The sequence below is a fragment of the Desmodus rotundus genome, chromosome 7, assembly GCF_022682495.2.
Source record: "Desmodus rotundus isolate HL8 chromosome 7, HLdesRot8A.1, whole genome shotgun sequence".
Classification (NCBI taxonomy): domain Eukaryota; kingdom Metazoa; phylum Chordata; class Mammalia; order Chiroptera; family Phyllostomidae; genus Desmodus; species Desmodus rotundus.
Genome location: NC_071393.1, coordinates 101,701,373 through 101,728,326, shown reverse-complemented (window position 1 = coordinate 101,728,326; position 26,954 = coordinate 101,701,373). Strand labels below are relative to the sequence as shown.

General features: G+C 46.1%; 1 protein-coding gene across 4 annotated transcripts in view; it reads right to left on the bottom strand.

Annotated features, from left to right (window-relative positions):
- Positions 1–26,954, bottom strand: part of SAMD4A (sterile alpha motif domain containing 4A) — a 196,206-nt gene that overhangs the window by 28,862 nt on the left and 140,390 nt on the right. For 3 of the 4 annotated variants that reach the window (XM_045201852.2, XM_045201855.2, XM_045201854.2), the window contains exons 4-6: positions 15,300–15,563; positions 4,042–4,151; positions 1,765–1,851 (exon numbers count right to left, since the gene is read on the bottom strand). In XM_045201852.2, coding sequence (XP_045057787.2) covers positions 1,765–1,851; positions 4,042–4,151; positions 15,300–15,563 — 461 coding nt within the window. The remainder of the gene's footprint in view (positions 1–1,764; positions 1,852–4,041; positions 4,152–15,299; positions 15,564–26,954) is intronic. The other variant, XM_045201856.2, reaches the window with a different exon arrangement.

Here is a 26,954-nt window from a genome sequence, read left to right as displayed (position 1 = left end):
CAAAGAAGTCAAACCGAATAACCTATTCATAGTTTTCCTCCTGCTCACTGGCTACTCTTAGACTTTGTATTGCTCCCGTCATTTTTCCCAGCACTCCCATTCCAGTGAGCCAGGAAGACAGGGTTTTTATAGAGTCTCTATGATTCTAGGTGTGAAATCTGGGACACAGGAAATGTCACTGGCTTATCGAAGGCTGGATGGGAAGTCGGGCATGTCAGGGCCACCCGTTGGGCCTTGGGGCCCCTGGGTTCCCACATGCTGTTTCGGCCCCGCGGGGAGCAGGGCTCACGGCAGCTCCATCTGTCTGTCTCTCAGGTGTGTGTCCTGGGTGATGGGATGTGAGCGGCTTCCTGATGGCTGCTCCAGAGATAAGGGGCGGGGTAAACACACTCTTTCACCACGACTTGTGCAAGACGCTTTCTGCGCTTGCTACTAGGTAAAGGCGAAAACTGCCCTTTTAAATGTTCCCCCAAAGAGAACGGTTTCTTGTATTAAAAATGGCAGTGATCACTGGTGAACAAAGTGCTTGGTAAGGCAGTTAGCATAAAATTATGAACAACAATAATAACTTAAAGTTCAGTTGGACAGGTCATTGCCGTTTGGGATAAATTAATTGTGAACAGGCCTTTCACTATGGGTGTGCATGTGAGTAAGCCTCTGTCTGTCCATCCAGACGTTTTAAAAGCAACCTTTCTTATAAATTATACATGCACATTTTATAAATATATATTACTTTATATTTGATATACCATGAATTAAATATAACTATGTCACGTAAAATTATACACACATTTTTGTTAAAAGTTTAAAAAAACCCTCCCACTGCATTAAAATGTTTATGTGCTCACAAAACTTGCTTTAGCCCTACCTACCCCGGTACTTTGCTCCCTTCCAAAGGTTGCCACTCGAGCTCTGCAGGCAGCAGATAACGGCAGAACTTCCCACCCACCACTCCCACCAGCTCCCAACAGCAGAGCCCAGAGTCTCGACTCTGGGACAGAGGCGGAACGGGCTCACTGTGTGTGGAACAAGGCCTGCTCTCCTTCGGACCTTAGGTAAAGTCATAAAGTCACCAAGTCCTAAAAATGACATCGTTACCAGAGTGATGTCTGGGTACAAAGATAGGACGAGAATGTGTTTAGGCAGCAAACAAAGAGGGACAGTGGCAGCTGATAACTGCTTTTAACACTGGAATAAACTCTTTTTCAGCATTTGGCATTTTTGAGATGGTTCCTATCAGAGTCACGGAGCCCCATTCTGTTGTTTTGTTAAAGTGTGAAGTTACTCTCTGGAGAGCCGGCTCTGCCGTCTGCCCAGTGATTTTGATCCCTTCCAGTAAACCTAGAGCACACCTGTCGGCGCTGGCCTCTCTGGGCGGCTTTTCTCAAAACCAAATCCTTCCCTGGGTGGAGGAGAGGAACGAGCAGCTCTGCGTATTCCCTGCCCTGTTTTGTCAAGATTCAGCCTCTGATGGTGGGCTGACCCCTTCTCTAATCTCTACAAATGTCCCAGAGGCAGAGGGGAGCAGACACAAGAAGAATTCATCTGACAGCACTTCTTCAGTGCTCTTTGCACAGTCCGCTTACAGAGGAGCATGAATAACCAGGAAGCTTCGCTTCAGAATCTTTTCATTTTTTCTTACTTTGGTAAAGAAACAGCGTGGCACACGCCAAGGCCTGCCAATGGCACTTTCAACTGCGAGTGTCCCTGGTCCAACTTCCCAAGATGAAGGGAGAAATTTTCTCTCCCCTGGGAATAACTTACCCTTTCCAAAGACTTCAGGAGGTTTTGTCTTTCTTTAAGCTTCTGAATACTGATGACAATTTTGTGTCTTGCACCTTTGGTAACATTCTGTAATTAAATAAAACTTATATTTAAAAATATTTTTAAGAATCAGCTTAGAGATTCTTGGAGGCTATTTAGTATTTTACTCTTTGCTTTGTTTCCATACATTTGCAGACTAGGAAAAAAAAATCTATTTGTATCTCTTTAGTGCCTATTGTTATAAACCTCTTCTTATTAAACATTCTAACTCCATCTGGTTGCCTGTGTGTCTGTGTCTTTTGCTGTAAACTTTAGGAGAGAGAGTGAAAGCTAGAACAGCCAATCAGTCAACCCAGCATGAAATTTCCTCACAGTCCTAACACATCATTTTTAAGTCATGCCTTCTCTTCTCTAGGTTTTATCATCCCAGTCCCTCCCAGGTTCCCTGAAGGCTCCAGCTCCTTACAGATACACATGGTTTTCTCCAATCTTTCCTGTTTCCCACCTTGAGATGTGGAGCCCAAAACAGGTCTCACCTGCTGTCTGAACACACAGGCAGTTTTTGTCAGCTCCCAGCTCCTCTTTGGTCTCCACAAAAAAACCCCTAACCCTATAACTCAGTTGTCACTTCAGGTAAATGGTTAGGATTCACACACAGGGCTGTGGATTTTATCTTCTTAATTGTGTAGCAACGACGGCTTAAGGATTCAGTTTAACACTTGTTAACTATACACACTGCAAATTTCCAACCAGAAGGACCTTTCTGATATCAAGTCTCTAACACATACTTCTTGCAACTATTCACTGAAGTCCTCTTAAAAAAGGAAAAGGTGGGAACATCAGCTATATCTCCTTTACTTAGAAAAATTAAGTCATCAAGTGACTACTGAACTTACTCTCAAGATGAATCACTGGGGGCACATTTCTGTTTGGCCTTGACTTTGGGCTAAAGTGGATGGAATTACTCGGAAAAGTTTGTGCTGGCCTCTGGCATTGCCCCTTAGGTGTCAGTTATTTCTTGTTTTTTCTCAAGTCGAACAACTGATGACTTAGATTTTCTTCCCTCAACTATGACTCAAAGACAAAAACGCTCTCAGAATCAGTTCCCATCCATTCCTGGATCCCGAGGAGCAGGCGATATGAGAAAGGCAGTGGAGAAGGGTTAGGACGTTGAAGTTAGTGCGCGTCATCCTCTGAGAATGTGCGGTGACTCGGGTTTTGTCTTGTGTCCCAGGGCTGGTACTCAGCCAGGCCAGCAGAGGCTAACTGAGGGTGCCAGGCGTGCACCGGGAGCCCAGTGATCGCTGGGAGGTATGTGTCCAGACCAGCTCTGCCCCAAATGGTACAATATCCTCTTCCTGCAGGGGAAATACTATTAGCCTGTTCAGACCATTAATTCTTCTAAATCACTCCTCAAAGGAAACTGAGGTCAATTGAAAACATGCAAATAGTGTTTTAAACAAGGGCAACAAAGACATCAGTCAGCTCTACTTACTCGAGCACAGCGTGCTAGGAAGCACGCATAGCTTCGGGGGTTCTGTGGACTTTCCTGGCCTTTGGCAGCCACACTTGGGGCAAGGTGCCTCAGAAGGAAGGAGGAACTTTGTCTTTTATGGTACACAGAAGGGAAATGAGATCTGAGACCTGGGCTAATGCCATCTCAATAACTGTCCCGTGTTATTAGAGGTGGTTAGAGGGAAAAAATATTGTACAACTTACTCCAATCTCAACTAAGACCAGTCTGAGCATGTTTTTGTACAAGTGTTGGGAAAGATTTACGGCATGGTCTGGTGTCTCTGCTCAGCAATTACTAGAACTTAGCTGATCTGTAACCAGACTGGGCAATAGACAACCAATCCTTCTGTTGTTCCCCAAACAAGCCCTCGTCGGGCAGAGGGAAAAAGGAGGAAAAGAATGCAAAGACGTGGCACAGCTTCTGTGAGGCCTTGGCCAAATGTTCTACTTCTAGGAGATGCCACTGATTCCTCCCATGCACCCTTGAACTTAGTGAGTGCACCTACATTGTACCTGTTTCATAAAACCCCATTTCACTGTCATCTGCCTGGTGGTCATCTGCCTGTCTTCCATTTCCTACGGGGCCCTGAAGGCAAGACCCGAGCCTTACTCACCATGCAATGCTGGCCAGCACCTGGCAAGTCCTCAAAGACAAGCTACCAGAAGGGTATGGGTATGGGTACAAATAAGGTCTGTCTTGGACTGGAACTTCAGGCCCCACCTGGGGCACCTTCTCAGGGGACGGCCCCCTGAGGCCCATACCTGAGCCTCCAGCTGGCACTCCGTGAGGGCCATCATTTCCTCGTAGGTCATCTGGGAGAACAGGGCGGCGTACTTGTGCAGGCGGAGGCTTTTCAGCCAGGCTGGAACATCTGTGGTGCCAGATGTGCAAGAGGCGGGGAGAGAAAGTGAGAGGGCACGAGAAGAGATGACAACAGATGTGGGAACAGAGACAGAAGAAGAGGGTGATGGTCAGAGGGAAAAAAAGAAAAAAAACTTCATGTTACTACTTGTTTAATTTTGGTAGCAAATTATGGGCTTAGAAGTCTGGGTCTAGCCCTGACCTTCTTGGTCTATCCCTGTAGAGCTAGCTCCCTTATTCCATGTTAGGCCAGGGGGCTGTTGACTTGGGGTCCGTGGGCTTCAGGGCATATAGGGATTCCCTAAAATTATAACCCAATTTGTGAATATAGTAGGTAGTTTTCTGGCAGAGAAACATCCACAGGTTCTGCTAGACTTCCAAAATGGTTATGACCCCCCAAAATGGCAAGGAACCACTGCTTTACCTAGACTACTTCATTACTGATTTGGAAAGAAGAGACATAAAATGTTAAAACTACATATGATGAGTCTTCGTGCTCAAGATAATTTCTTTCTAGGTTCAGCGCAGAGCTCCACACGCTGTTTCCACCACTTCTCCAATGGAAGGAACTCCGGGCAGCTGTAGGCACCCCTCCCCCCAGACATGGGTGGGGTCACTGTCATTCTCAGCCTGATCTTTCTCCTACTTCCTTCACTCTCGTGGAAACGGGGCATCCTGGACTCCAAAACCATCCTTCTGCTGTGTGTGTGTTTGCTGACCATTTCTCCGAGCTACGGAATGTTTCCGGATGTGTCTCTTGACATTTTCCTTTAATGTCAACGACATTTATATCAGGATTTGAAATGTCCAAAAATTGGCTAGATCATTGGATAATGGAAATTCCAAAACGCACCAGAAATAAGCCCCAACTTTGGCATTCTAGAGTTAGGAAAATTAAATAGTAACTATATTAAAAATCCACAGAATTATGACCTTGCTAAAAACTAAGTACAACCAAAATGAATTGAGAAGTCTCTAGAATCACTTTCCCCCACCCCTGACTCATCCTACAGATGGCAAAATTAAGTCATTAATTCTAGATCACAGAGTATGTGCTGAAATGGGGACTAGAACCAGGTCTCTTGAGCCCCAGCTTTTTCCTACAGTGTATCATTTCTTTTCAGCACGAGGACCCAACAGCCCATCAGTAGGAGGGCTGAATAAACAGTGACTGCAAAGGACTCAGCAACACTGACACTTTGGTCAAGGTTATTCACGCTTTCTATAAAGTATTCTCCACTACAAACCATGATGATCGCAAGATCCTGTGTATCGCTAAATGCTTTGTCCTGAGGCACTGACAGAGACCACGAACACTCCAGAATAAGTGGAAACCTTCCAATATTTTCAGTGTTCAAAGCAGTTAACTGGGGTTGAGTAAAGAGAGACCTGGCTACTCTGAAATTGGGCCCTGCCTCCCCTTAGGTGAACCAAATCTAGGCTTGGGGAATGTGGGTGTGGGCTGATCTCCTGAAACTCAAAGATGTAGGAGGGAGGCTACAAAGTGGCCTGGTGGGGCTACTTTGTGATCTGCAGTGACGTGAAGGCCAAAGATGAAGAATTTCTGGAGAAATAGACTTAGAGGGCCAATGACATTTTAAGGACAGAGTCAGTGATCTCGGGCAAGAAATACTTGATTCTGTGCTTGGAGCCCTTCATTCTACTGCGACAAGTGGAGTCCCTCCAGGACCACCGTTAACCACAGAGACAGGTCTTCACCAGGCACACAGTACCAACCCCTTCCATCCTCCTCAGCTCAAACTGCGACTGGATTGAGAGTCCAGGACAAGCCAGCCCAGAAGCTACCTTCCCTCCTGAGATATGCTGGAGCCACTTCATCAGACTTTTTTCTCCACCATGTTTTTGTTGCTGTTAAAACAATGCTCATACTTCTGCAGACAGACCGGCACATAAATACAGCTCCAGCTTTCAGGCCAATGACATGTTGCCGTTTTGTTACCAGGTTTCTCGTTTGCTATTTACATCGTTGAAAAGCCCCAAGTCACTGCTCAGGAAACTCAGTGACCATGATTCAGAGGAGCCTGGGTGACCCAATGCGGCACTGGGACACCATTCATCACAAAAGAGTTTGGAACAACCTCACGGGTCAAACTTTCACCAGGTGCCCTATAGTTTAATCATGCAAAACCCACTGATGATTAAACAAACAGAACCCCAAGCTACTAAACCATGTTGCAAACTGGGTGCTTTATAAGCCAAGGTGGCACTGTGGTGTTTTGAGTCACGGAGAGCGGGGTGTAAGTCTTGACTTCACAAGTCTCAGTTCAATCGGTGCTAGTTCCTTTCTATCAAAGTATGTGACGCCAGAACTCCCCTGGTGAGAGGGAAGGAAGAGCCTGCCTCCCTCACTGAGAACACAGCCAGGTCCTTGGGACTCGTTTTCCTAGAAAGGGTCCCTACACAACTCCAGAGTGTGGAAAATTAGGCCTTCTTGAAGCGTTCTTTCTGGATGCGTTCATGGGAAATGTAAGCTCTTCTCGGCTCTATAGTCTTCGAAGCAGGCACGTATTGATTCTGCTTGGGCTGCAAGCATCTCCATGCCTCTTTCGGTGCCATGTGCTTGAAGAGCTCTCCCTTCCTGCAAAGTGAAATGATGAACAAAGAGGAGGAAAGCCCAGTTCTCAAGAACATAGCCTGCTAACCTTCACTCCCTGGTTGGCGGCGAGGCACCTTCCTTTGCCAAGGATGAAAACAAAACACTGTTAAAAGGGAAACAAACCAGAGAACTGAACGCCTTCCCTAGTTGACTCTTCCCAAGCCAGGAATTCCAATGATTTGGATGCTAGGTTCTGTAAGATGTTGGCCGGAAATGAATTCTAACTAAAAATCAGGTCCTTTCCCATGGTCCAGATGCCACATGGCTGGATGCCAAGCTGAGAACCACCTAACATCAGACCTTCCTTTTTCATTCTGCAAAGCTGTGGCTATGGTTAGTGGACATAGACAAGCAGGGCAGAAGCAGGGGTGTTTCCCTGGAGAAGCTGATACATAATTGAAAGTGTGCAGGTCTCCAGGGCTCCCACCTCTGGCTGGCACACTGCCATTTGGCTTCATCTGGGCTGCTTCTGATGGACATGCCAGTGGAGATCCCAGATCAGAAAGTCACTGTCTTCCGCGCTGTGAGAGGTAAAGATGTTCTCCTACAGGCTGGTTGACTTCCTGGCCAGGTGTGGACATTTACTCCTGATATTTACTCACTCCACATTTATTGAATGCCTAGTATGGGGGCCAGGCTCTGTGAAGTCATCAAAGAACTTTGCCATCAAGGAACTTTAAATCTGGAGGAAAATTATAATAAATGCAGGAAAAGCACTAAGTCAACTCAAGGTTGTAGGAGGGCATGAAACTTGGCGTGGGGAGTGAGGGATAGCTTCGCAGTAGCTGTGAAACCAGAGTCACTGGGAAGACCTACTGGGGAAGCCACGGCAGGAAGTAGGAACAATATATACACAAAGCACACAGGCAAGGGAGTGCGCAGGGTCAAGCAAACGCTTGGGTGAGTGATAGAGAACGGTGGAGAGACACAAGGTGGGGCAAGTAGCCCGGGGCCAGATGATTGACACCTGTGATGCCAAAAAAAGGAGAGTAGACTTTGTCTTGTGGATGACGAGAAGCTGTTGAAATCTGAGCAGTGGAGGCTCAGTCCGAGCCTGTTAGAAGGACGATGACTGTCCATGGAAAGGCCGGACTGGAGGGCGGTGCGAGCGGACTCAGGAGATGAGTGCAAGCGCTTGGGAGGGTGGTGACTGAGGAGATAGGAAGTAAGCTGGCAGTACTTGAAGAGCAGGGAAGAACAGGGAGTAAGAGAGAGCAAGAGCCTAATTAGGATGGCTTTTGTGATTCAGGTTCGGTGAGACAGAAAATACGGTGGAGACAGACAATTCTGGGGAGCAGCGGGTTTGGGGAGAGAAGAGAGAGATGGTGAGTTCCACTTTAGAGCAGTTGAGTGTCACTGCACTTGGGTCATCCAGATGGTCTGAGCCAGAGAACCATTTTCCTGGTCAGGAGCACAAGCTGGTTATTTTAGCCGTGAAAGTGGGGGAGATCACTCAGGGAAAGAGCATGACGTAGAGGGGAGCCAGGCGAGCCCTGGGAGGGCCAGCTTTTAGGGGCAGGTGTGGGAAGAGAAGCCCCTGAAGAAAACTGAGAAGACAGGGCCAACAGGCAGGAGGTTTCTGGGGGAAAGCACCGCCGTCCATGTGCAGACTCTGGGCCGCCACACATCAGTGTCCATCCTTTTGGAGGCCCCTTCTAGGTTTTTCTGCAGTCCATAGTGGTTTATCTCCTCATGGCTATTTTTGATAATAGTGCTACACTCATCTTTTGTGTGCTCTGTATTTACCTGCTGGTGTTTACCAATGGGATCAAGTTTCCAATTATGCTGACTGCCATTTCCCTTTTCGAGTTCGGCTGAGTCAGCCACATAGAGGCTTTGCGGTGCGTGCAACAGCTCACTCAGAGCTGGGCTCCAGTTAGAACCCAGGCTGCTTTCCTCACATCCCGCTGCGGGGATGGCCGCAAATACCAGCCAGGTCAGCAGGCCACGCAGCACCTGCCCCACCAACAAGGAGGCCCCACAAGAGACAAGGATGGGATCAATATTGCTGAAAGGCCCATATGGAAAGCAACATAAAGGGCAGGGAATAAGGTATCCCTGAGAGAGAAACATGAAAAGCCTTGTTTTCCACAAGAAGCCTCACCTGTGGGGGCCCTGGCACCTGCAGAGGGAAGAGAAACTCCCATTAGCCACAGAGAGCCAGGCTAGTCACAGGCAACTCTTGTACAACTGCTGCAGCCTTGGTCTTTGAGGGAGAGAAGAGGGAAGCCAAGCTGAGGGGTGAGAAGGGGCTAACTCTTCAGTGTTGACAACATTCCTTTCTAAAATGAAGAGCAGAAGTCTGGCAACGCCATCAAGGTTACTGAAGACTCTTTAGTTTTGCCAGAGCAGACTGAGGAGCCCAGTTCTGTCCTAGCCTCTGAGCAAAGGAAATAAGGCATCTTCCTCTCTGGTCCCTGTGGAGCTGTATGCATGCTCCTTGACCTTGGAACATGTCCCTGGTGGCCTCCGGGAGGGGTTGCATGCCCATGAGGAGCCTCCTTGGGTTTTGAAAGGCATAGAGATGGCCTACTTTGGGGTAAAATACCCACTTAACAGGCATTAGATACAGAGAGAGGGACTAAATTTCTCCTCACAGCTTCCAGAGCTATGACATTTGTGAGTGATATTCTACATGCAACCTGCTTTGCATCGTTAAATTGCGGTGGGTTCCATGTCAAAAAGCTGCCCTCTGCGTGCCGGCACGGTCCTTAGAGCATGTCACATGCCTGGTAAAGAATGCTGCCTAAAAGTCTCAGGACCTGCAGAATTTGGAAGAACCTTGGGGATCTGCTTTTCAAAGACATCAGGGCTCTCAGCCTATCTGAGAAGAGGCAGCATTAATCTGAGTCCATCAGGACCTATCCGAGGCATATGCTGGCATTTGAGAATAAAGAAAGTAAAGCAAATTTACTAAATCCTGGCCTCTAAGTTACATGAATTCAAGACAGTGCGTAGAAAGACAACATTCAGAAAATAGTGACTCGTTCCCATGACAGCCATGCTGAAAAGCGTCCCAGCCGCACAGGGCGCCACGACACTCCCACTCCGTCACTCCCCTTTACGACCCTCAGAAAGGACGCATTCCCAACCTTCTCACCAAGGCTCCTGACAGTTTCCTTTTTCTCAAAAAAAGGAAACTTCTCAATAATTTTCCTAATCTCATTCTGGGACAGGCAGAAGTTCAAAGATCTACAACTGAGAAACAACTCAAAACCCCAAAATGGCTATTTCAGAATAGGCAACATATTCCCTTTGCCATGGAGAAAAGAAGTTTACATAAGTTTCACCTAAAAAAGACTCCTTAGAAAAGGCAAACTGAGCGTATTTTCGTCGCTGGTCTCCTCTACTCTTAATTGCCATGTTTCTATCAAGGTTACTGGAGCCAAAGGTTTCTTTTGTACTTTTATCATGTCTGAATAGAAGCCATGGAACAGTTTCAGTTACATCTGTATTTTTGTACTAACATAATGCCACACATCGAGGTACACCCAGTTAATGTTAATTCGTAATGGTGAGGCTGAAGCTCAAATCAAGAGGAACAGAACCCCAATCTCTACCCCTTACACACTGACAACTGCTATGAGAAAGTCTCACTCTTAGGAGCTCAAAGCAGTGGGCTTTATTTACTAGCTAGAAATCTGGTATGAAGCCCTCCCAGGTTAAGTTCAGTACAGATTAGCATAATACTTAATGCTAATGTGAGGAGAGAAGCCAGGGCTCTTACAAAGGCTGGGCCAGCAAAGAACATGGTCCACTGTGGTCCTGGCTGGCACCCCTCCATCGGAATGTCCTACACTGCCCCTCCAATCTCTTTCTTTTCCTATGTGCTCTTTACTGTAGATGACACCGAGGGCTACGCAGATGTCCCAGGCAGAGACCTGGGCGTCACCTTAAGTTCCTCCCACTCTACCACTGTCTACAGTCCATCAGTGTACATTCACTTCACCAGGATCCTGAGAACACACTCCTGTTGTCTGCATCCTCACTGCCAGTTGCTTGGGTCCGATTTCACTTTCCTCCTCAATTACTGACATATCTTCCACCTTTCAGTTGGCCTCCAACTGAATCCCCTGTCCCCTTCTCACTTTGATTTATCCTCTATACCACGGCTAGGGCCCCATTTCTAGCATGCAAATCAAACAGGTCATTCTGCTGCTGAGATTCCTTCAAGAGCTTCTACGAACTTCAGGATACAAGCCAAAATCCTTCACGAAGCCTAGCATCTGGCTTTTCCCTCTCCAGAACCCTTTCCCATGTGTCCTCAACATTTAAGCCATAGGACCTACGTAGCCACACTGTCTCATGTTCTCACACTTGCTGCTCCCTCAGCATAGAATGTCCTCCCCTCTCCTTCTATGTTTGGCTAACCTGTCATCACGCTCTGGGACTCAGCTCCAGGCTGCTCTTCCTCTGGGAACATTCCTTAACTTCCTTCCACTTGATTTTGGGCCCACCGTGGTGCTAGCCCAGACCCAGGGCAAGTCTCCAAGACAAGACATTTTCACAGCTGTGCACCTGCATCAGGTACCTGTTTGTTCCTCACGTGACCGTGAGTCGACTGCGGCAGGAACAGTCTCTTTCACCTCCGTCTCCCCAACAGCTAGTCCAAAGCCTCTCTCATCCAGTGCTCAAAAAGGTCAACTGACTTGAAGGAGGACAAAGATGAAACCTGTTAATCAATCTTTCTTCCCTTCTCTCTGTTCCCATATAACATGGCCATAGACCCACCAGCAGCTCTGGCCTTTTGATAAGCCTTTAGTTGTTAGGTTTCTACATTTCTGAGGACACGATGCTAATACATGGGCAAAAGTGTTTATTCTACCAATGGACTTCTCTTTCATATTTTCTCTTCTCTCTAGGGAATTATGGAAATGTCTTTATGTTCCCCTCTTGGCCACCTGAAGGCTTTGTGCGAGAGAAATGGTAAGAGAGAAGGTCCTACTCATGTGAAACTGAGGGAGAGGAGGGTGGTATAACTGCATACCCACTCAGAATCTGGAATTGTTCCCCTGGGTAAGTCACGGTGAAATCTTTGCAAAGAATAAGGACAACTGAATTTAGAAACCACGACCAGCATGTTTAGTCCAAACACGTATAAGCAGTAGCCCCCCCAGGGAATGTTAAAGGGGGAAACTTTCATATTCCCATTCAGAACCTCACTTCTGCCCCTTAATTTCTAGTTTGGTAGCTGATTCTACTCTTCCTGTGGCCTGGGATATTCGTCTGAGGTCCCTGCCCCAAGGGCCAGCTGATCCGTGCTTTGGAGCTGACTTAAACCTTCAGGATGGGTATTTACTATAAAAGGAAAAACAAATCAAAGCAGGCGGATGATGCTGACCCTCTGAGAGCAGAGTCGGTCTACTTGGGAGAGAAGTCAGTGAGAATCCCCGGCAGGGAGTGCTGACGTGGAGACAAAAAAGGCCAAGATCGATGTTTGTGAGAAAATAAAAAGAGCAAGAATGCTGGGCCGTGAGCTTTATTTCACACTTTTGACCCGAGAGGCACATTCCTGAGGGACAATTCATAGCCAAATCTAGCTACTCTGTCTAGATGAAAAGGAAGAAATGGATGAACATAGTGTTTTAGCAAGGTATGCACAGCTGTTGGCAAGAACGATGAATTCACACTAAATTAAACTCAATTATGGTGACTTTTTATTCTTTTCCCAAGGTGCAGGGTGAGGGCTGACATGCATCCCCTGGAGATTTGGAACAGCTCCAAATTCTACTATGGATTCCTTGTTGTTCTCATAAACGGGGCGTTTGTAAGTTAGAAAAATAGCAATCAGATGATGGCATCCCGAGGTGGACCGGCACGTCGCATAAAAGGGCCGACACTCCTGCCAAAGGGCCTGGTCATGAGAAAGACAGAGATGTGGATCCGAGAGGAGGTGCTGGCTCTTTTGAAAAGCACTTCACTGGATTTCAGATTTCATTTCTCAGAAAGCATGAATTAATTTGGAAATTTAAACCAGCATCTGCTCTTGGACAGGGGACTCAAATGACACACTTCTGGGACAGGCTTGTTAAGGCTGCTTCTCTGGCACTCTCCTGGGGGGTTGTCTGAGCGGTGGCCACCCCATGAAGACAAACACATCAAGGCAGCATGCGGGGGGGTGGTCCTCGGGTGTCACAAACATTGGCCCCTGACTCTAATGTTGCTGTTTCAGGGTGTGGACGTTTCTGCTGTGTGGTCTATCAGCTGAGCTGCAAGTTTACTTCTCCAACGAACAGCATCCTTCACTGTCTCTCCCGTTCCTTCTTTCCAATATGTTTGCCCTTTCGTTGGCTAAGGGCTTTATACTTTAAATCCCAGTCCAATTCTTTGGGAGAAGAATGGTCCAGTGGGTCAGCAAGAAGTGGACACACCCAGAAGAGAGTCCTCCAGTCACCAAATTGCCCGTTTTCTGGACACAGCCCTCAGGCCGGTGAAGGGAGCTGTGGATCTAAGGTCTTGCGGGTGCCACTTTCTAACTGAAGAAGCTCTGAGGAGACGGTTCTCAGCGATTCTAAAGGAAGGCATCTGAGAAGCTCATCCAACAGATGGGATACTCCTTGAATGCTGGAATAGTTTGGCTTTTATTCTAAAAGAGGGATAAGACATTTATTCAATGTTTCTTTCATTTCTCTTTAAAAATGTGCTTTCTACTCATTTCTCACCTCAAAACGCCAAAACGCTGCAAGCACACATTTGCCTACTTTGAGAGAATGTCTGAGGTGTGCATAACGCTTCAAAAAAAAAAAAAAAAGAACTAAGAAAGAAAAACAGAAAAGAGGAGACGTAAAAGGAAGAAAGGAAGAAAACAAACCTCCCATAACCAGAGCAGCGGAACGAACATTCCTCCCTGGGAGAGGCCTGTGTCCTGGCGAACGGCCTTCTTGCTGGACCTTCCTTACCCTTCAGTACAAAGGCCAAGGCCTCCTTCCCACAGTTACCAATAGGACCACACATACAATTTCCTGGAAGCGTGCCTCCCAGACACTCCACTTCGCCTGGAAAGCAGCCAGTCCGGAGCAGTGGCTGACTCTGCCTCCCTCGGCCCCTCAGGTACTTCCACACCAGTGGCAGATGCCCTGCTGGCTTACCTAAAGCATGGCTGGGCCTCACCTGCTACCCATCCCCTGGGGCTCAGCTGCTTGAGCACATAACCATGTCACATAAACTCAGAAATGGGTTTTGCTAAGTCTCCAAAATTATGACACATTTCCCCGAAAACCGTGGGAGAGAAAGAAGACACACATCCCCTTCGTACCAAAATGAGCCATTGTTTTTGCTGCCTGTAAACACCTTTAAAGACCCATTGGTGTCACCAGAGGGAACCACTAGTACATATCCCACTTGCTCTGGGCACCCAGCACAGGACCCATGGGGGATGGGGTGGGTCAGGGAGGACACAGGCCTGAGCAGCTTGAGAGGGAAGGGCAAGGCCTGCATGGCGAAGTGGCGTCACGTCAGCTTCATTCCAATTTCAGCCTGGTGCTCTCTTACAATTGGCACCTTTCTGGATGGTGTGGGTGTCCTTCAGTGCCAGGCTCCTGTGGCAGGGAGGGGACTCAGTACAGAGCCTCCTATGTAAACATTGATTCTTTTCAAGGGAAAGAACAGAAACAGCAGAACCTCGGGACTGTTAATGCCAGCAAAGAGGGTGCTGTCAGAGCCTCCCCCAGCCCCAGAGCCCCAGAAACGTGACTAGTTATTGTTTCTCTTCTCAAGTTGTTGTTAGTGTGTCTCTGATGAGCATCTTTCCCTAAGGACTTCCCAGCCCTTGAATAACTGGCGTCGAACACACGAATGCTCTTTGGATCTATCAAGGGTGATTTGGAAATCTCTATCTCCTGATGAGTATCTTTAGAACAGGGTAGATTTACAGGGCAATGCAGGAACATTTATTTATGCGGCACAAAAAGCCTTTATCATCTGCATGCAAACCCGTTATCAGGCTTAAAACACTGTCAGATATTCCCAGTGGTATTTTCATATCCCTTCAACAGATGCAGAGAAAAGGGTTGAAAGGTTTCTTTGGATATCAAAGGAAAAGGGAGAGAGAGAGGAAGCACTACTACAGTTCTGCATTAAGAAAGGTTTAAAAAAAGATCCTGTGGTTTGTTTTGCTAAATTATTGACGGTTCCCTGGTCACGGCCACACATGGCCAATGAGGTAGAAGGCTGGAGCAGCTCGGCGTCTTTGCAGACAGGGCAGACTGAGGAACGTACGTGCAAACAGTAGATCCTGTCAGCGTTGGCTGTGACTCATTTGACTATCTCAAGTCACTGCATTAAAAAAACAAATTAAACAGGGCATTGACCTCTCTTGCTCTGGTTCTTGCTTCCCAGGTTTTGGCAAGAAGCCCTGGAAGGGGAACCCGAGCCTGTTCCTCCAGGGTCAACCCCGGAGCTCCGCAAAGGATAGGTCCAGCACGTGGGCCTGGGGCGGGAGGTGGGCTCCTTCTCTCCTGCTGACTCCCTCTATTATACCCTTCTGACTCCAAATAAAGGGAGGGACTCTGTTTCCCAGTGGTTTCTCATCCAGTCACTCACCTTTCATACCACTACCTTCTTCTTGGAATGTGTTACGAGCAGTGGTCTGATCTTCTAAGTGTTCACTCCCACCACTTCCTGAAGAGGCTACACTGCTTTGTGGAGACAGGGGGGCATGATCGGATGGGAGGCACTGGGGTCCTCTAGCTCGCAAGTCCTCATGAGACATCCATCCATGTCCTAGAGGCTGGTTTGGCACATTCATGGGTGGGGTAAGGGACACAGATCGTTTCAAAGGGCTGTGGTGTGCCTGGCCTGAGAGAACTGGAAAAAAAAATAAAATGAAATAGGTTATTCCCCCCCCTTTAGCCTGGGCCACAGAAGAGCCCACAATACCCCTGAGAGACCCACTAGCTGTCACACAGCTCTGTCAGCGGTCACAGAGGGTGACTCCAGGTCTGGCCCGGTCCTTCCCTTTGGGCTGGATTAAAAGGATCCTGTCTGGACCTCTCGGTGGGTTGGGTTTCTCCAAGGAGGGTATACCTATAGCGCCCACATACATGACCTCAGCCTTTGTGTGCTGGGAGCTGGTTTTAGTCCTAACGCTAGAAATCAGGAATCGTAGCAGCAGGCCCATAAATCAGGAGAGACTTGACAGCCTGGCGAAGTGGCCATCTGCCAAGGGTGAAAAAAACATGCTGGACCATTTTTTCAAACGCACAAAAACTGACATTACCCATGTCGTCAGGGCGGACTTCCTGACCAGCAGGGATCTCTGCAGGACTGAACTGGAAGAAGGTGAACTAGTCCTTCCAACCAGGAACTGGGGGGACTATCACCTCTGAAGGGGGTGCAGGCTCAGCGAGGGCCCCAATTCTAACACAGATCCCAGGGAACGGAACACTGGCAGCTGTGTGTGAAAGGGTCGATTCTTCCCCGTGGCTCCACAGGTTAATGCCAAACTTTATATTGAAAACACTTCCAGGTAACAAGGCTTTCATTCAGAAGCCGGTGGGGTGCTCGTGGTAAGCTGGGAATGGTTTTCAGCAGCCTGTTCAGCCCTTCCGCACAGTGGGCAACATCTGCGTGGCCCCCTCTTTTAATTTCTTTTCCAGAAAACTAGGAAAAAAGCAACAAAACTCACATAACTCGCCAAATTAAATTGAGGTCATTCAAGGGAGGGATTTAACCAAAATCAACGCCGAGGGAGCCGACGTTGCCCTTGGTCGGTTTTTCTGGGTGTGTAAAGTAACAACTTTACAGAAGAAGTCTATTCCTAACATGCTCTCCGCATTGGCTCCTGACAGGTCCAGTTTGTTTTGACTGCTGCAGGACTAATATGGAATTGAGCCACATGCGTTTTTAAACATTTTTCAGGGAAGCCAGTAAGTTCCACCTCAGGCTCTGTCCGCTCCAACAAGGTGTTTGCTCACCCGAGTCCAGACGAGCGCTTCTCTGCTGGCGTGAATCTTTCTGTGGATTTTGGGAAGCAAGCCTGACGTCCCTATGTAGGGAGTTCTACTTTCTGTTAAACTGCATTTCTGGTGGGGCAGTACCCCCACATACAGGCCTGGGCAGCACATTACCTCGCCCCACTTAAAAAGATGAGCACCAGGGCCAAAAAAGGCTGGGTGTTGTCAGAAAGCGTGTTTGGGGCAGCAATGGTGTGGGCTGGCTGCTCGTGATCAGCTGACATTAACCAGGCCCTCAGAGCAATGGGCTCACACTTCTATTGTCAATGTTTCCATTTGGTTTATGTGGCCAGAAGGGCATACCTGTATATGAAAGGGGCACGAGCAGAAGAGCTAGAAACTTCGTTACTAACCAAAAAAAAAAAAAAAAAAAAAAAAAAAAAAAGAGGGGGGAGGGGAAAAGGAGCTGCCAAATTTAATATTTGTAATCTGAAAAATTTCCAATTTGGGTAGAATCTATCAAAGGCAAGGAATTATCATCTGACTTAAAAATATGCAAAGGGAACATTAAAAAAAATTTTTTTTGATCCTAACAGGCTGAAACAGCTTGTATTTCCACTAAACAAAGTCGGGAAGAAACAATTTTAAAAGGCTCCCTGGAAAATGCATTGCTACTTGGTTGGATCAGAATTAGCAAGAGAAAAAGGGGAGAAAACGCAGGAAAAGAAAATAAATCAATAAAAAGGAAGCAGCAGCAAAAATGAAGAGAGAAGCCAATAGGAAGAAAAGCCAGACATCCAGAAAATCCATTTCATGCCTGTCTAAGTATTTATATAAACTTGGGTAGACTTTTTAGGGCTACCCAAGTCCTGGAACATTTCAGCTTAGACGTCTTTGCTTTCTGCTACCTCTGCAACCATTTCAGAATGTCTGGTGAAGGCTCTGAATGGGGCCAGCCAGGTGTGCCCCAACTGGGCATGGGGGTTCCCCTTCATAGCCAGGACTGGAGTGAGCCTAAAGCCACAGAAATGGGCCTTTCTGAAGAGAGGGACACAGCTGGGAGCTGGTGGAACCCTTCGCACCTGGCCTGGTTAGAAGTGATAACTGAATCCACAGCCCTGGGTGGTAACACTGCTAAGATCTTAGATGCTAGGAACACCACCACGTGTACGTAGTAACTGAATGCCATTATTGAATTCAGTTACTTCTTCCCAACTAAAGTTTTCTTAAGGTCCTCGTCCCCCCAACCCCTGCCCCCACCGATTGATAGACTTCCTAGGGGAAGCTGTGAATATCCACGGAATCCATTGGCTTCTGAGAATGGGATTAAGTGTTTACCTAACTTAATGGGACTTACAGGGATTTATTCATTGAAATCTATACCCATTTCCTCATACATTCCTGAGCTTGACGGAAGTCACAGGGGATATGGTATGGTATGAACTTGGCCTCTGCCTCTAATAAAAGATCGATTATGCCAGGGCCTGTTCCCAGTGACCTTCTATTAAAGGTCCCCCTCTCTGTCTAAATCATAAAGACCCCCACAGCTGGCACCAAACTCAGAAATGTCCCCTCGGCATCAATCTCCCATAGCAACCAAGGAAACTCTTTCACACTAAACTTGTGACCTTCAGAGGGGGCCATGGGTTTGGAGCCAGCTGGACTCCACACCTAGATCAGAGCATCACTCTGGGCAAATGCCTGATTTCTTTAAAGAGAACCGAGGCCCCGAGACAATCCAGGTTTCTCTACCTGTGGGAAGGAAACAGCAGGTGACAGGCGACCTGCAAACAGGCCCAGTTTGGGGTGAAGACTAATCTTCAGCTAGAGGAGACAGTGACTTCAAAGCCAACTTCAATGTTGCTTTGTGTGCTGGAGTACTTTGTTTGGCATCAAGCGCATAAGGTGGCAGAGGGAGCACTGAATGCCACAGCAGGAAGATTGCAAGAAAGCCAGCCACGCGCTTGTGGGACTACAGAGGTGGCCAGTGGCATGGGCTCAAGGGTTGCCTCACTGCTCCACTTTTATTGTTTTTTAACCAAAAGAACTCATCTGAAGTGGTGATAATGGAGGGCGAATTGATATTCAGGCAAAAATAAATAAACAAATTCCCTGTCCTATGAGAAGGAGGGAGAGAGAGTGAAGAGACACTTCTGAGCAGCTTTTCCGTGCTGCGTTAGCTGCCCCAGAATGACTCCAGCCCGGGGCGGACCCTTTGAATGTTCCCACGTGTGGACTGCCATTCCGATTTAAGCTGCCCCAAAGTCACAGTCTAACAAGCAGAGTTAAGTCCACTTGAATAAAAAACCCTTGATGCAGACTAGTAACCAGCAAGTTCCGGTAGAACTGAGGTCCTACATTCACATGGCATTTGTGACTTTATAACGGTGAGAGCGAAGGGCAGCGTGGTTTAGGGCGGATTTGTCAGATTGAAAACCATACTAAACATCAGTCAGGGAAGCAAAATCATGCCTCTTTTGCTCCGGAAAAACTGAAGCTAAAACTTCATATCATGTATAGTATAGATTCAATATTCCTTATAATTTTAGAAATCTCTATAGGAAATTTCAGGTGTGTATATATGTATATACACATATGCATGTACATGTATATATGTCAGCAGAATACTGTAATTTTGGGGATGCTTATACATTCAAATGAGCCAAAAATAAATAATAACCAATGTATAAGTTTAACCTAAATATGAAAAAGCAGCTAGAAACGGTGTGCGACGTGAGTACAGAGGGTCTTATAATCTGGCAGTGGAGCCCGCCACGCCATCAGGGCCAGCCGACTTCTCCAGCCTCATCAGACTTTATGGTTTCTCTTTTATCTTCAAGCATCTTCAACGTGACTCCTTTCCATGCCTTTTTCAGGGAAAATCCGATACCTGGTTCTGGGTTCTGTGAAGTATTTTCTTGAGTGCCTGGAAATCTATTTATTTCCCATTTTCTCTGACCAACTTTGACTTCTGTCTCAATTTGTAATTAGTGAAATAAGATCTAGGAAACAGCTTTTCAGGATATTTAGTGCTCTTTTATGAAAATTAGGCAAAACTACTTTTTTCTTCCTCCGAAGATGACAAAGAACAGGGTTGGTGGAAAGAGGAAGGCTTGGGAAGGCAACCCAACTCTCTCCTTGGCTCACTGTGGGGCTAAATGCTGTACCTCACTGTCAAGGAGGGGAGTGGTCCCCAAAGCAAAGAATCCAGATAACGAAGCTTGAGTCTCACACCAAACTCTATCCTAACAAACTTTAATGGAGGTCTTTTAAAGACACATTACATATTTTTCTGCTCTCTTTATATTTGTACACTGAATGCAACTTATGCTTTAAACATTATTGTTATGAGCCCTGGCTGGTGTGGCTTGGTGGATTGACTGCTGGCCTGTGAACCAAAAAGTCACCGTTTTGATTCCCAGTCAGGGCACAGGCCCGGATTGCAGGCCAGGTCCCAGGTTGGGGGCGCACAACAGGCAACAAATCCACATATCTCCTGCACATCGACGTTTCTCTCCCTCTCTTTTTCCTCCCTTCCCTTCTTTCTAAGAATAAGTAAAAATAAAATCTTCAAAAAATTATTGTTATGAGCATAGATTCATACCATTTTAGAGCTGGAAGGCCCCTGAAAGACAACATAATTCAGGAATTCCCAGGTTGTGAGCTGTAGGCCCCTGGGTTGTAAAAGAGCTGAGAACCCTATATGCACCCAGCCTTGTTAGCAGATAAAATACTGTGCTATCAATGGTTTTTGCATGTATGCAAAGGCTATTAGAATTAACAAAATATAAATTTAATGTCGCTAAATTTCTACCACTTTTTGTCATTTTTAATCAGCAGATTCAGAGTACAATCACTGTGTAATGGAGACTACAGTTGTTTTGTTTGTTAAAAGTTGAGTCCTGAACCCAATAAACAAGCAGAGATGACTGCTGCTCTGCTATCCCTGCTGAGTGGGGCTTCCACAGGCAATAACGGTGCCCCCAGGACCCGCGGGCTTAGAGTTCTCTGTGCGCCTTTCCTGGTTACCCTATTTTCTCAAATCCAGTCAGCCGTTACTTTTCATTGTTGCCACTGTGCACTTCCAGCTGTTTCCAGGCTTAGCATTTTGTTCTAGAGTCTACAGCCTAGACTGTTGAAGCTGACTTTAAAAAAAAAAAAAAAAAAAAGGACATTAAGTGTCCCCGTACTTCTAATGGCATCCTCTTTCATCGAACCAAATAACCTGTCTTCTCAACCTGTGCTTGGGCTCCGCACCCACAGGAGGGCCTTATGAGCCCAGCCACGTAGACGCCATTTGCAATTTTAATCGTTTTCTTCCCAAGCTAGTCTCCTCCCCATTTCTAACTTGACAAGCTGTTCTTACAGGAAAACTGGTGCTCTGTTCACTTTTCAAATTCTAGGTGCTCAGGTGATAGGACTCAGTCCAATTGCCAACTGAACTTTTCAAAAAGAAATTCTAATTCAGAGATTTTAGAACGTAGCATTTGTATATGACTTTAAAATACTACCTTAGAATTTCTTTCCTGAATGAAAAGGTCCTGGCCAGTTCTCTACGCTGGTGATATATGCTGTGTGTGTCAACGTGCTAAGAACAAACACAGGGAATATTCTACTTGTATGTTGCTAATGGTGTATTTTAACAACATTTCCTAGACCTGCTCCCTAAAGAAATTCAGAAGTACCAGAGAGCCTTTACTGAATACACCCATCTAAGGGCTCACAAACACATCATTCGTATGTTTTGCTGCAGGATATGGTTTGATGCTTGTCAAGTGTAAAGGAGAAAAAGCTCAACCCATTGCCAGCTGCAGAACAGCGGCTATTGTGCCACAGCAATTGAGGGAGTGTTTCTGCCTATGCCCTGAGGTTCGGGCCTGCTCATCCAGCACCTTCGGGTGTCAGCCCAAGAATTCTTCCGACAGCACCGATTTCAGAGCATCGCGGGAACTGCCACTAAAGGCTTTCCGTGTTCAGAGTAGAGTTCTGCTAACACCACTCATGTGAATACTCCAGGCATTTGCTTTACCAAGAAAAAAAAAAGCCAACATTTTAGCAAGGCTCAGTGGTGAAACGACACTAGACCCCGCTTCCTCTTCTTTGGTCGGTTTTGTGGTACCACAACCAGTAATCTGAGGCCCTGTGGTAGGAATCTTTGGGGGAGAAAAGATTAATAGGAGTGCAAGAACACATTTAAAAAGAAAACAAAACCAGAGTACTTGATCAGTGACATCATGCAATAAAAGACAAAATAACACCAGTCACATTTATGGCCAAGTACAGATTTGTGTAAGGGGGGAGAAGAGTATTAATTACTAAGGTTAGAATTAACATGCTCTGCCCTCATCGCTCCAGGGAATAGATTGAAAGCAAATCTGGAAGGTTATATGCCTCAACTCTGCATGCTTGCTCTCTGCTTGTTGTCCAAAGACTTGGAAAGCCAGCGCTCACAACATCTGGACACCAGAAGACGAGTTCCCCCCCAAAGCTTCGGACTCCACCTCATTTTGGGGGTGGGCGGGGGGAGAGAGAACATACTACAGAGCCAAGATGCGGTCGGTGGACGGGGTGTTCCCGACAAGCCCAAGAAGAAGCCACACACTCTCTGGGAAGAGAAAGTGTACACTTGCTTGTGCAACAAAGCAAAACAAATGGAGACTCTGGAAGAGAAGAAAGCCGCAAAGAACATCACAACAAGGTTGACAAATACACACAGCTTTCCCCATTAAACCTCATCTCCATGTGGGATTGAAGTGAAAGCCTGTGTGGTGCCGGGAAAAGTACCTGAGAAGCTTTTCCAATAACCTGAGTCCTTGTCATTGGTGTCAGCTCTTATTACTCCCCGGGCAGCTCAGCCTTGGGGCAGAGCAAAGATGTCCGCTTCTGCCTTCACATTACCACTGAAACATTTGGGCTTTTAAGAAGCAAATTAGAATGTTTCTGGCAGACTTTTATAGCTGCATTAATCTTTGGTACATTTCATTTGTCCTCTCTTGTCAGTTTCTATAATGGCAAAACTGTGTGTCATCCTGTAGAAAACCTATTTTAGATAACTGCTGTTTTAATGTCATTATTTATGAAATAAGTGAGACAAGAAGCCAATATAGACATACATTTTATAGAAAACAGCAGAATTTGACTCACAGATTTAACTTCCAATTAAGCAGCCCTAAAAGGAAACTGCCCAAATCCTCTCATTCCTTCTATCAAAACCAATGACATCAACCATGGAAGTAATTTGACACCACTGAAGCAGATGTTCAAGCCACTCCAAGGAACTGCAGGATCAACCAGCCATTTCTGCAGTTCCCGTACACTGGGTAAACCTCATTCCTGCATCACGCTTCTTTTCACGTATGTAGTTGTAGCTACATGTACTTAACCCTTGGGTTTGTCCATGGAATTTCTACCCCCACGGAGAGTGAACAGACATCCAGAAATGAGCTTAGACAAAGCTGCAGAATTGGAAGCATTTTGTTTATGATACCAAGTCAAGAAAATACTTGAGTCAAGCAAGTGACCAGGAGTGGATTGAAGTGTGCATTTCCTTGGTCGTTTTCCAACTTATCTGCAAAAACACTCCAGTCACTGTGTTTAAGGAAGAGAGCTGGTGGAGAAACTCAGAAAGACAGGTGCTTGATGACAAAACTTCCCTCCTACCCCTTTCTAAAGAGATAACTCTCAAACTGTAACGTGTGACCTCAGCTCACATGCCTGTCCAGGAAATGCTTCTTAGGTTTACAAAAGTGCAATGGCTACCTGTGTTGAACAACACCCATGCTGCTCACTGAGTGTGAACATGAGCAGAGCAATCCAAGTGTGGAACTGCAAACAGCCAGGGTCTCATGACTGACCAACCGAGCCCCGCTCAGAGCACCGGCCTCAAGGCCAAACTAGAGCCACTGAACAAATCATCAGCGTATTCTTTTACATCTTGACACCACTAGCAACTCTTGTCCAGAGGAGAAGTGGACCAACCACTTGAAAGGGATTAACAAAGGAGCTAAGATACTTTAAAACTCTGTCTCTTAACTCCCACCTTGAGCTGAAATCCAGGCCGAGTCTTCACAGACTCAGGAGCTTGAAGGTTCCCAGAGAGGGCAAAGTGGCTCTTAAATGCGATGGCTCCAAGGAGGCAAGGACTGGCATCATTAGAAGATGCGTGAACGCCACAGCCGTCAGGGTCTCCACTTAGCACCCGCCAAAGGCATGACGGGTGCCAGGATTGCTCTGAGCATGAACTCTGAACCTTTGTCTTAATTGAGCACCATTCTTTTCTTTTCTTTCTAGTGTTAAGGAGGGGTTATAACTAATTGGAGATGTATTATGTAGTCCTGACTAATTCTCACCTTTGTTCCTGGATAGAAGAATGACAACTAGAGATTCTCAGTGTGGTGGCTAGCAGTCCAATTTACTGATTAGCGAATTGATTCTTGTTTTCATTAAAGCATTCGATCTAAATGTCAACTCTAACAATACACATTAATGACCATTGAAAAAAACTGTAATTTGAGTTTACATTGCTAATTAGATGATTTTTTTTGGTTGTTAATTAAAAGAAACTGGATGGTTTAGGGTCTCCTGGCTTCTTAATTATATTTGATTGAATCACCGTGTGATTTAAGACAAGCTATTGAGGCTTCACACACCCCAATTCCCGCTTTTGCTTCAACTTCAGCCTCTTCCCAAATTCTAAACTGTCACAACCTGACCCCGTGGGTGTTGGAACACAGTGAGATTGGTCTGTGTTTGTAAAATTGATTTACTATGGTCTGTAATTACACATAACGATTTGAATGTTTGAGTTGGCACTGAATTTTTCATTTAAACCATACTGTTCTTCTCTACCCTAGAGAAACGGCATTTACGTAATTGCTCTCAACTCATCTACTCGGGTATTATAAATCAGTGCTGGAATAAAAGACTTCCAGAGACACTGCAGGCATGAGGTTCCTGGCGTAATTCAGCCCCCAGGACTGGTCTAGTTTGGGAACAGGCTTGAACAGGCTTGACTTTCTTATTGGATGTGAGATGGCACGGCTATCAGGAGCCTTTGGATTCCAGCAGCAAAGAGAACAGGCTGTTAGACCAGCAGGAAGGCTGGGCTGGGCTCACGAAGCCAGCTCAGATCCACAGGTCGGCACCCTTGGCTCCTCGTCCACTTCTGGCACCCTCCGTCACCTGTCACGCAAACTGGAGAGTCTGTGTGTTCCTCTGTAACGTGTCTTATATGCCCTTGATCCTCATTATTCGCAGAGTCTGTGTTTGCAAATTCACCTCTTTGCTAAAATGTATTTGTAACTTCAAAATCAGTACTGGCTGTATTTTCATGGTCATTCATGGACATACTCAAAGTGGCAAAAAATTTGAGTTCCTGATGCACATGTTTCTCGCTGAGGTCCAGGCAACAGATATTGCCTGCCTTCCTATTTTAGCTCTCACGCTATAAACAAGTGTCCTTTTTGAGGCCTTTTTAGTGCCCCGTATGTCTAACTTTGGTGTTTCTTCTTGGTGATTTTGCTGCTTAAAGTGGCATAGTGTTGCCCTGACCAGTTTGGCTCAGTTGGTTGGGGGTCGTTCCACAAAGTGCTGGCTCAATTCCCAGGCAGGGCATATGCCTGGGTTGCGGGTTCAATCCCCAGTTGGAGCAGCAACCTATTGATGATTTCTCTAACGTTGATGTTTCTCTCCCTCTCTTTCTTCCTCCCTTCCCCTCTCTCTAAAAATAAGTAAATAAGATCTTTTTTAAAAAATGGCATAGTGCTGAGGTGCTGGCTAGAGTTCCTACGTGCAAGGAGGCTGTGATGTGCTTTACAGAGAAAATGGATGTGTTAGATTAGCTTTGTTCATGCATGAGTTATAGTGCTGTTGGCTCTGAGTTCATTGTTAATGAGTCCACACACACACACACACACATCTTTAAACAGAAACACACATAAAACAAAGCTATGAATTAATCGATTGATGAAAATGTTGTGAGTCTTGCAGGAACCTAACCCTATATTTCCCCTAGAAGCAATGATTAAGTATTTGCAAATTTAGTGTTCAAAGTAACTTTATAGAACACAACTATTGCAAATAAGGGGATTGGATAGATAGATAGATAGATAGATAGATAGATAGATAGATAGATGATAGACAGACACCACCTCTTCATTCCACCTCCCATCCTGTGACATTTTGTCACATTTGCCTTATTTTTGTGTTAAGCTAGTAGTTCTCAACCTTGACTGCATGTTCAACCTCCTTGGAGGCTTTTAAAAATCCTGATGCCCAGGCCTCCTCCTATACCAAGTAATTGGGAATCCCTGTAGTGGGGTTGAACATCTCTAATATTAGCTGTACCTGGGTGGTTTTAATGGCAAGCAAGGGCTGAGCACCACTGTCTTAGGCTGTCTTCTTGCCTCAGGGTCCCTCCAAATTCTATCCCACATCCAGGACATCTCAAGCCTCCCCAGGTTGGCTGCTGCTTCTTCCTGGCCTTAATAACATGCCCCCAAGATTAGAGGCAACCGTATTTATTTTTCAAGTGGCTTTTAATAGACAATATCCAAATCATTGCTTCTCCCACCCGTAGCTCATTTGCTTTGGGTTCACATGCAGAATTTTGCTTAGACTCTGCAGTCCAGGATTTTATCACTCTTGCCCTGACCTTCTGGTCAAAATAAATGATATTTTGGTCCCAGAACTCCAACCCACACAATAGCTAGGCAGAAATTTCTAAAGACTCCCTAGACAAATGTTTGAACTTTTGGGAAGTGGTATCTAACCTCTTGCTGCAGCCACTCACTCTTGCTAAGTGGGAAGAGTGAGTCAGGGGTCGCCCAGGCCCTTTCTCACCGTGAGTCGACTTCAGCACGTTTTCTTAGTCTGGAAACCCGGTTGGTGAGAGCATAACTGATTTACAAACAGCAGAAACTTGTGCTTTAGATCCATGGGCCAGCGGCACTCATTGTCATCATCTGGGAGCTTGTTAGAAAGGCTGGACTCTCAGGTCTCACCCCAGATCTACTGAGTCAGGATCTGCATTTTAAGATCCCAGGAAACTTGTGTGCACATTCACGGTTAAGAGCACCGGCTACACACCCAGCTCTGACTTGCTGGCTAGATACTTGTTCTCTTGATGTTGGGAAGGCATCAACCACAACAAAAGCAGCCTACTAAAATGAGAAGAATTTAGGATTTGGGTTGGAAGTCATCTAACCTTTCAGTGCCTCAATTTCCCCCATTAGTAGATATCAAAGGCTACATTATGAGACTGGGGAAAATATCATATTATTTCATGTTGTAAAAATGTTTTACA